This window comes from Somniosus microcephalus, chromosome 7 (assembly GCF_052327205.1).
Source record: "Somniosus microcephalus isolate GS21.2 chromosome 7, FLI_Smic_1.0, whole genome shotgun sequence".
Taxonomy (NCBI): domain Eukaryota; kingdom Metazoa; phylum Chordata; class Chondrichthyes; order Squaliformes; family Somniosidae; genus Somniosus; species Somniosus microcephalus.
The window spans coordinates 119,619,436-119,630,087 of NC_140993.1; the positions used below are offsets into that span (position 1 = coordinate 119,619,436).

Sequence of the window (10,652 nt, forward strand, 5' to 3'; positions counted from 1 at the left end):
TTATTGGTACTCCATTTTATACTCTGTTCTGGTTTTCTTACCAGATAATACATATGAATCCTGTAACGTCTCACTTTTGCGGATAAGAAATAAGCCAAATTTTTGACTGGAAGAAAGGAGATGGTTTTCCGTCTGAAATCGGGACATTTTTCCACAATACCATCTATAATGAAAATGAGTATGATGTTAAGTAATCAACACAAGTGTTAACTTGCTATTTTGCAATGCAGAGGCTAACTACATACAAATGGAATATCAGTTGATGTTTTTCCTCTTTGCATAATTTGCAATTTTTCAGTGCACTGATAAGATCTGCATAAAATACATCTTGCAAAGTAACATGAGAGATGTCCAGAAAATACAACGCTTATTCAGTTTAACCAATAAAATGTTTCAGTTCATATAAGAACACAAGAAAGCATAGAACAAGGCCATTGGACCCAATAAAGCCTTTTCATCCACAATGTGCAAATTAACTGATCATAGATTCTACTCTATCCATTTAATCTCCTGAGGAGATAAGCATAAACATTCTATAATCCTAATGTAATCAAGAGAAAACACAAAATCTCCATTGAACTGATACATGCCTCCACAATTTATCCTTAACTCTAACCAGGTCACAAGATCACTACAGATCAGGAAGGCCAGTCGATCTATTTTAACTCATTCATTCAGAAAGACCTTACAGTCTCCCCAGTATCCAACACATTGCTTAAATTACTGCAGGGATTTTGATTCTACGACCTACCCAGGAGACCATTCCATGTATTAATCACTTGTTGGGGTAGATTGTGACTGTGCGATAGTGTAAATGGGTGATAGCGAGTTGGCAGTCCATTTTATATTGCTCCCAATTTTTATCTCCATTGAAGACAATGGAAATAAAAATCTGGAGAGATGTAAAAGGGGCTGCCAACTCTCTATCACCCGTTTACATTATCGCACAAAGTCACAATCTACGCCATTGTGTGAAGAAGAGCTTCCTGACATCAGCCCTAAATTTGCCCAATTTGAACATGTTGTTACAATTCAGGCTGTCTCTCAACATGGTTTACTCATGTTCACAAAAGGCAGCTTCCATAAGCAGCCCACATGACTAAGTAATATGGTTGGCCAGAGTGAATTATATAACCTTCAATTGCTGCTTAGATATATGTAGCCTGGCGAAATGGAGCAGCACAGGACACGAACTTTCGTTTTTGGGGTTTTTTATTCTGTATTAATAACTTGGGTCTAGGTTTAGGATGAAATTGTAAATACATAAAATACAGTCGACAAAATACGGCAGTGGCTTGCCCAACTCTCCTGAGCACACCCCCCACGCTGGATCAAGAAAATGGAGGCTGTGAAGAAAGGGGAGGTTCCTTTGGCATCACATGGCCTTACCCATAACCCTTTTCTCAAATTCTAAAGGGGAAAATGAACCGCGCCATCTAGTGGACTTAAATATTCACTGCATTTTCCCACTTGGCTACATTCTCCCCTGCTTTAAAGTCAACGTCCTCGGTGACTTAGCACCCGTTTTTCACTTCTTTTACAGCTTCTCGAAAAAATGCAGTACCCAGACTCGATAAAACATGAGAGAACACCTCAGGACTGAGTGAGACTGCATTACAGGCTGACTGAGGCAAATGGTATGGGTTAGGGTTTACCCCAGCATTGGCTCTTTTAGTTCTGCGAGGAGCCGGAATGGGTACCTCAACCTCAGTCCCACACTCAGAAGGATCTGAATGCTCTGGCTCAGAAACAGCCTCTGATTCCTGTACATCTTGGGCGTTACCAACAGGATCATTGTTTACTTTTTCCTCCTGAGTTAACTCTGGATAGGTGACTTCCTCTACCACAACAAACTCAGTATCAGAGGGCTCTGGCAACGATTCTGTCAAAAGAGTGACAGGGGGTACGGTGACAGGGAACTTGGTTCTCGTCCGCCTAGGCTCAGGGACAGGGGTAACACATGGCCTAAGATTAACTCTATGGACCCTTTTTAAAGGACCGCCCTCTACAGGCTCAACTGCATGTGTAGTACCCTGTACCTCCACCACTCTGTACACAGTAGGACCCCACGCATCCTGAATTTTGTTCCTACCCAAAGGCCTGTGTCGTAAGTATACCAACTGACCCACCTCAATGGTTGGACTGTACACTTTGTCTTTGTTAAGTTCAATTCTTTGAGCTGATTTCTTTTCAGTGTACTCTCTTGCCCTTGCATGTGCCTCCTTCAAACGCTCTTGGTGGACAACCAACCACTCATGTTTCTTGTCTAACACTTGCTCCTGACCTAATAAAGCATCTACAGGAAGGTGTGGATGAACCCCGAAAAGCAGATAGTACGGTAAGTAGCCAGTCGTAGCATGGGGTGTTACATTGTAGGCATACACCAACTCAGATAAGTGCTCAGGCCAGCGGCGCTTCTTTTCTGGAGGCAGTGTACGCAAAAGATCATGTAAAGATCTGTTGAATCTCTCACATTGAGCATTTCCTTCTGGGTGGTGTGGGGTAGTGCGGGTTTTCTTTAGCTCGGCAATGATTTCACTCTCAAAATTTCGACCTCTGTCTGAATGCAATCTTTCTGGGACCCCATACTTCATGAACCACTCTTTGAGAAGGACTTTTGCCGTGGTATCAGCCTTTTGGTCCCGAGTAGGGAAGGCTTGTGTGAATTTAGTGAAAACATCGGTCACCACTAACACATTCTCACGACCATCGGAGGCCGGTTCCAGCATGGTGAAATCTACAGCAACTACTTCAAGGGGCCGGGAGGCTAGAAATGATTTCATAGGGGCATGTATCTTGGGGTGGGGCATTTTTGTCAAAACACACCTCTCGCATTTCTTGACCCACTGTTCCACATCCCCATACATCCCAACCCAAAAACATCTCTGTCTCAAAAGGTTCTGTGTGCGCTCTATTCCCTGATGGCCCATACGATCATGCACACCTTCAAGCACGACTTCTTTCAAACAAGAGGGCAGTAGTAGCTGGTGACACTCACCAACATGGACATCCTCGATTACACGGTACAACAAACCATCTTGCTCACAAATACGGGGCCACTGCTTTAACGTGGATAATACTAGCTTGGATAACTGCGACCTCTCCTTGTAAGTTGGCCTCCGCTGCTCACCCCAAAACTTCCTAAACACGCTGAGGGTGGGGTCTGTGTCCTGAAACTTACGTAGTTCCTCTTTAGAGTAACCGGGAAGTGTTGGTGTGTTACCCTGCAACTCACTACGCTCAGTACTTTCTTCTGCGTCCGAAACACGGATCTGTCTGACTTTACAGCACTTGACTCCTGCTGTCCCTAAGTCTGGTCCTAGAGCTGTTCCCTTGTGAGTGACATTACATATGGCCACACAACCATCATAGTCCGCATCCCCACTGTCTGACTCGGGCTCCCCTGCTAACGGCTGCCTAGAGAGGGCATCTGCTGCTGCATTACAGCGGCCTGGGCGGTACTTGACGTCAAAGTCAAAAACAGCTAACTGAGCCACCCATCTTTGCTCAACAGCACCTAACTTAGCTGTAGAAAGGTGACACAGGGGGTTGTTATCTGTTATGACAGTGAACTTGGAGCCTAGAAGGTAACCTCGAAATTTCTCTGAAACAGCCCATTTGAGGGCGAGGAGCTCTAGTTTCATACTGCTGTAGTTTCTGTCATTCCTTTCAGCATTACGGAGCCTCCTACTGGCATATGCTATCACTCTCTTCCTATCTCCCTGCTGCTGGTGGAGGATGGCACCTAATCCTAGGTTACTGGCATCCGTCTCTACAATAAAAGGCTGAGTGAAATCTGCGTAACCTAACACTGGAGCACTGATCAGCTTTTCTTTCAGCTGTTCGAAAGCAGCTTGGCACGCAGCTGTCCATGAACCTTCAAACAACCGTTTTGCTTTTGCTGGGCTGTCTTCCCTAAGGCATGCATTGACTACGTCATGGAGAGGGCCAGCTCGTTTAGAAAAATCCTCAACGAACCTCCTGTAATAACTACAGAAACCAAGAAATGACCTCAGATCTTTGACTGTACTGGGGACCGGCCACTTCTTTACGGCGGCAATTTTCTCTGGATCTGTCCCTATACCCTCCCCTGAAATTTGATGCCCAAGGAACCTGACTTCCTGCTGCAGGAAGTGACACTTTTCAAGCTTTACTTTCAACCCTGGCTCTTTCAGTCGTCTTAGAGCTGTCTCAAGCCTCTCTAAATGGTCCGGGAAGGTCTGAGAGAACACAAGGATGTCATCTAAATACACTAATAGGATGTGGAACACTAAGTCGCTCATAGTCGCTTGCATAAGTCGTTGAAAAGTCGCAGGTCCATTACAGACACCAAAAGGCATTCTGAGGTACTCAAAAAGGCCAAAAGGAGTTGTAAAAGCAGTCTTAGGCCTGTCACTTTCACGGACAGCAACCTGGTGGTACCCACTTGCAAGATCAATGGTCGAGAAGAACTTTGCACCATGAAGGGCATCAAAACTCTCGTCAATGCGGGGCAAAGGAAATGCGTCACGTCTGGTTTTTGAGTTTAGTTTCCTAAAGTCAACACATAGTCGTATGTCTCCATCAGTCTTACGAACTACCACTATGGGTGAAGCGTATGAACTATTGCTCTCCTGGATGACACGCTTTCTTAAAAGCTTAGTGATGTGGTCCCTCCCCTCTTTGTACAGTGTAGGTGGGATACGACGGTATGGCTCTGTAACTGGTGCGTCATCTACCAAGTTAATCTCATGCTCAACTTTATCAGTGTAGCCTAGGTCCTCATCCTTAAAAGCAAATACTTCTGAATACCTGGCTAAAAGTGCACCTAACTCTGCTTGTTGGCCCTGTGTGCCACCTATGTGTAGTTTGTCCAAAAGCAACTGAATGTCTTGGTCTGTCATCTGTCCTTCTTTTCTGCCAACAGTTACTTCCTCTGTGTCAGCGGAGATGCGTTGAAATCGCACCTCACAGGAGTCCTTGTCTACACACTCTGCCTGAGTCGGAATACCAAGCCTGGTCCTGGGGCTTAACCACACATCCTCCTCAGAGAAATTTACCACCTGCACTGGAAATAAATGTCCCTTTGATTCAACTAGAGTGGGGACAACTACCAGGCCACCTGGCAATGGTGTGTTACCTGGCTCCAACAGCATTTTAGTGCTGCCACCTGACTGAGTTTTAAGTCCCTTTACATAGACTGTAGCTATGGAAGACGCAGGCACATGTACAGCACCCCTACCAGCTACACGGACAGAAGATGACTTTGGAGTGATGTTACACTGTTGTACTTGCTGAAATGCTTCCCTCCAATCTGAATCCAACTTTCCCCCTAGAGTAGTGTCAAACTCAGCATGAACTAGTTGTCTGCATCGGCTGATGATGTTCATACCAATAAGACCTGGTGCTGCAGGCTGTGACTGCTGATGCTCTTTGACTACCAGGAAACCACATTCGGGTAAGGTTATGCCCATAGTTTCAACGTCTAACTCAAGGTAGCCCAAGTAGGGAATGTCCAACCCATTGGCGGCAGTGATCTTAAGCCACCCGGTTGTAGGCAGCATATCCTCATCCCTCCCAAGTAAGTGCTCTCTGAAAAAAACTTCAGTAATAGTGCTGACTTGGCTCCCGGTATCCAGTAAACAGTTAGCAGTAACCCCCCCAATCTTGAGATCTACTACTGGACATTTACCTACTGCACGGTCAAGAAATCTGTCACGAATACCAGTACTGTTCTGAGAGCCTGCAGGTTTTCCTTGCATTGCCCGGCTCATGGCAATCGAGGGAGTTAGTTTTCCTACACCCCAGCCAGCAGTGGTGGATGTGTTTGCTACCTCGTGCTTCTGAGGACACTGTTTGGCAATGTGCCCCGCCCCGTTACACTTAAAGCAAATAGGCTGACCTTCATCAGTGAACTTTGGCTTGGCTCTAGGTTTCCCAACCTTGTCATTACCCGTGTTTTCCTTCTGTAGAGCAAGACCCCGTACTGCCTCTGTTAGTTCCCCGATAGCTTTACCCTGTTCCGCCACCACTTTAAGAACATCCTGTAAAGTGACAGCCTGGCTGCCTGGTACCCCAATGGCAGAACACTGAAGATCCCTCCCCGTACTGTCACACACTACATTCTTGCTCTTTGCAACTTTAGTGCTATAGGGCTGGTCTTCTAAGGACCATAAGACAGCTTCCTCACGTACATCGAACAGGGTAGACTGGGGGTTGTCTCGTACAAACTTGCGCAACTCTCTCCGGAGTGAGGGATCTCTAACACCATCAACAAATCTGTTTCTGACAACCCGTTTTGTGTCCGGCACAGCATCAGGTGATTGCTTTACCAAAGTTCTAATAATCTGAGAGAGTGCATGTGAGTATTCTCGGAAATCTTCACCCTCTTCTTGCTTGCGTCCATAGAAAGTTTCTAACAGCTGGGACTCACTGCGTTTTTCGGTGAAAGCCCCCCTTAGGTAACTGAACAGGTCACTGGGCTGCTTAGACTCTCCACCCAACCGTAACCTAATTTCCTGTAGGGCTGCCCCCCTCAACAAAGATCGAATGAAATCTACCTGCTCTGCAGGAGTCTGATCTCTAGCTCGTAGTACACTTTCAACCTCTTCAATGAACTCATCAACTGAACGACTATCTTTGGATACCTCACCACTGAATGGTTGGATCTGACGCTCTCTGGGTACATACACATATGACTTGGTTGCCCCATTACCTAGAGTGGCAATAATTGCCATTGCTTGGTCATGGTTTTTTTTCAACTCTGAAATCTGTGCCTTGAGTTCATCTATCTGGTTGCCCTCACCCACACTAGAGGTATTGTCCTCACCATCCGAATTGTGAGCTCCACCCGCCTCCTCAGGAGGGTCTAACATTTTGACTCAGTTCACAAGTCCCTGACAGTCACTGAATGGGATGGCCGCTGCGACGATTCTTCTCCAATGGTGTCCCTCCTCGGTGCCTTGATGGGTCCTCTCCCAGATTGGTCCTGGCGCCCTCTGGATCCCGTCTGTCTGGTCTGGTCCTCCTTAGCAACCCCAGGCAGCACTCTCCGTCCGTCTCCAGGTCCACTTGGCACCACACCGCTCTTCCCCCACTGCCGTATTTTATGTAACTTTCCCAAACCTGAGAAACTCCAAGCTAACAGACCCCACTCCTGGTACCAAAATGTGTAGCCTGGCGAAATGGAGCAGCACAGGACACGAACTTTCGTTTTTGGGGTTTTTTATTCTGTATTAATAACTTGGGTCTAGGTTTAGGATGAAATTGTAAATACATAAAATACAGTCGACAAAATACGGCAGTGGCTTGCCCAACTCTCCTGAGCACCCCCCCCACGCTGGATCAAGAAAATGGAGGCTGTGAAGAAAGGGGAGGTTCCTTTGGCATCACATGGCCTTACCCATAACCCTTTTCTCAAATTCTAAAGGGGAAAATGAACCGCGCCATCTAGTGGACTTAAATATTCACTGCATTTTCCCACTTGGCTACATATAGTTGGCCCAGGCAGCTTCTAACATCTCAGAACAAAAGAGACATTTTCTCACTGAGCGAAGAAACCCCAGTCCTTCTCAACAATTATACCTTTCAGGCAAATGGAGCTTGACTACTACCCTCACCCTCCTCATCCATGTGCTGAAATACCAGATCATTTTCTCTGGACAGTTTACTTTTGTAAGATAAAAGTCAATTCTTGATGGAAGGCAATGGAAATACCATATGTAACATGGTGATGATATATAACCTATTTTCAATAATTACTGTCGTGTGCTGATTCAGAATCACGCCAGTATAATTGAGATGTCCTGGATTGTTAGTCACTAATCTGAAGCAGAAATAACTTTAAATAGAAAAAAGTTGTACCAGAACAGGTGCTGTAAAAACCTTATTACTGCCATTTTTTTATTGCTTTTTTATTTATGTTGTTGCCATTTGCCTTAGTACCATTTTCTAAGGGGCTGCCATTTATCACAATTGCTCTTTTCAGATGGGACATGATAGATTTTCCGTTGGGAAATGTTCTCTACCTTTCCTTTTGGGAGGAAAAAGGAAAGTGCTACAGAAAGACGCAGACTGGCGAGGCTGCACGACAGGAGCATGGCATCTTGCCACCTGGACCACCACAGCAGAGTATAGAAGCAGAGGTGCTCCTACCATGCAATATACACAGAAGCTTCACTTTCCAAAGGAAGCCATCAACAAGTTATGGCAAATGTTGCAAACTGACCTTCTGCCTCCCTCCACCATGCGCACCACCCTGCCAGTGGTTGCTAAGGTCACAACTGTCATTCCAAGCTGCCAAACAGCTGTGCACAGATTTGTCAAGTAAGTGATGGATACATTGTTTTCTAGAGCTAACGATTTAATTATGGTAACATGACAGGCTCTGCCATTTTAACGAAAGGCAGAATTCAAGATCTGAGGAGTCATGGTTTGCTGCCATGTAGCTATACGTGGTCCTTTGATATGGCTTTAAAGCCATGCAATCTAATGAACTTGATGGAGATGGCTTAAAGCCTACTCCAGGCCAAAGTCACTTTCTACAACATTAAAGAGAAGTAAATTAACAAAAATCAAATACTGAAAATATGAAATAAAGACAGAAATTGCTGGAAATACACAACAGGTCGGTCAGCATCTGAAAAAGAAAGATAATAAACCCTGTGGGACCCTTCAACAGATCATTTATCAAAGAATTGTGGCCAGGCTGTTATTCCTTTACCAGATTAACTACAGCAGCATTACACCAATTGCTGCTACTTAGACCAGACCTCCAAGTTGCTGAAACTTCATCTCAGACTTCTTTATCTGTTCAAACTGTCTTTACAGAATGCCGCCACTTCTTTTGCTTGTGGCACAAATTCATGATCTGGAATTTCCAGAGAGCGGGAAAGATAACACAGAGTTGACTAGTACTCGATGACAGTAGATTGCTGGAGTATGTTTTAGACTGTGGAAAATTGTGAGCCCTCATTAGTACCTCCATGTATTGCTTAGTTCTCAAAGGAGTGGGAGGCTTAAAGTTGCCTCTGTTCATTCCTTGGTGTTGTGTGCTCGTGTTCCAATGTATTCCTTTCAGCAGCACTTTAAAAAAAAAATCCTTTTAAGCCTGCGAATGCTCACCACCACCTTCTCAGAGCAACCAGTGATGGGCAATGAATGTAGCCTTGCCAGCGTCACCCGCACCCAAGAACACATTTTTATAAATGCAGCAAACAGCAAGGCCCACAAATGGCAATGAGATGAAAGAATACTTTGGGGTCGAATTTCCGCAGGGGCGCTCCTGATCTCCCGCCGTAACTTCGGCAGAAATCCCAGGAAACAGTGTAAATGGCTGACAAATCCAGATCAAACCTTTTATCCTTCTACCTGAACCATGAATATCATTCTGATAGGATAAGGAAGATTAAATGACACTTTATTGAAGCACAATCATACTTTTTATGCTAAAACCTATAACTTAAAAGTAATATGTATTTGTATTTTTATACTTTTATTATTTTAATAAGAACTCCTGAAATAAAATTAAAACTTGTGTGGGGATCGTGCTTAAGGTTTTCTTCAGTGGATTAGGTACTGATTGGATAAACTTACTGACCCACACAGACCAGGAAGGACCCAGGTTCAATCCTGATTCTGCGCTGAGTGAGCTGATCTCAGCTGGTGCTGTGGTAGGAGGTTACATTTGGCCTCAGTCTGCCTGGATTGCTATCAATTTCATGACTGAAATGCAGGAGATGAGATATCGTTTTACGTGTGGTTAATACTCACGGTTCTCCCTCCAAGCTCTTCTCTTTCGCGAGTATCTCGACAGGCACAAACCCAGAGCAGCATTTGTTGTGTTTGTATGATTTTCGAGAACCTTTCCAAACTTTCTCAGCAAGCCACCAATCCCCTTCCTTGCTGAGGATCTCCAGGCGCTCTCCTTTTCTCACGCTCAGCTCCTCGTGGGTGCTTGCCATATAATCAAACTGTACTATATAGATCTCTGAGGAGTGTGGAACTTCACTCTTGCACAGTTCTTTGTCTTCCCTATTAATGTCAGGGTTTGCAATACCACAACACGAGTTTTGTGCACTCTGCTGCACAGTGTTCGTTGCTGGGACACGCAATGGCCTAGCTTCGCGAGTGCACACTGCAGCTCCAGAGGACTCATTTGTAGTCTGGTTTGTGAATCCTGGTGGTCTTACACTTTTCTCATCCTCCAAGGTGGAATTAGGATTCGAAGGATAGCTGAAACAACAGCATAAGGCTGCCATAGTGCTGATGTGAATGAGTCTGTACAGATGTCTTCTTTTGCAGAACTGTTTGTGCACCAATAGAAATAGTCGCATTTTAAACAAGTGAAAGTTTAAGGTTAGAGTGAGGAAGTGCTTTTTCACTTAGATGGGGAATTTCTTTGTGGGTTTAAAGAACATTTAGGATTTTGTCATTTTCTATTAAAAATACTTTGTGCACGTACAGTACAGAAGATTGAAATTCAAAGGAAGGGAAACTAACAAGCATTTGACATTGCAGTCTTAAAAGGTAGAAGGACAAGTTGATAAAACTGTAAAAAAGGAGATATGGGGGTAATTTTCATTTGGTTACTACTCTGTTCACGCTGAAAATTGGAGCGATAGGCAAAGGAAATTTTATTAAACAATGCTACTGCCCACTGGCTGTCTGACTCG

At 44.7% G+C, this 10,652-nt stretch overlaps 1 protein-coding gene across 1 annotated transcript in view; it reads right to left on the reverse strand.

Annotated features, from left to right (window-relative positions):
• The window catches only part of LOC147114865 (tyrosine-protein kinase FRK-like), a 38,349-nt gene extending 28,084 nt beyond the window's left edge, over nt 1–10,265 (reverse strand). Inside the window, exons 1-2 of the mRNA XM_085992897.1 lie at nt 9,751–10,265; nt 42–163 (exon numbers count right to left, since the gene is read on the reverse strand). Of these exons, the coding sequence (XP_085849023.1) occupies nt 42–163; nt 9,751–10,238 (610 nt within the window). The 5' untranslated portion in view covers nt 10,239–10,265. The remainder of the gene's footprint in view (nt 1–41; nt 164–9,750) is intronic.
• Nucleotides 10,266–10,652: the final 387 nt, after the last annotated feature.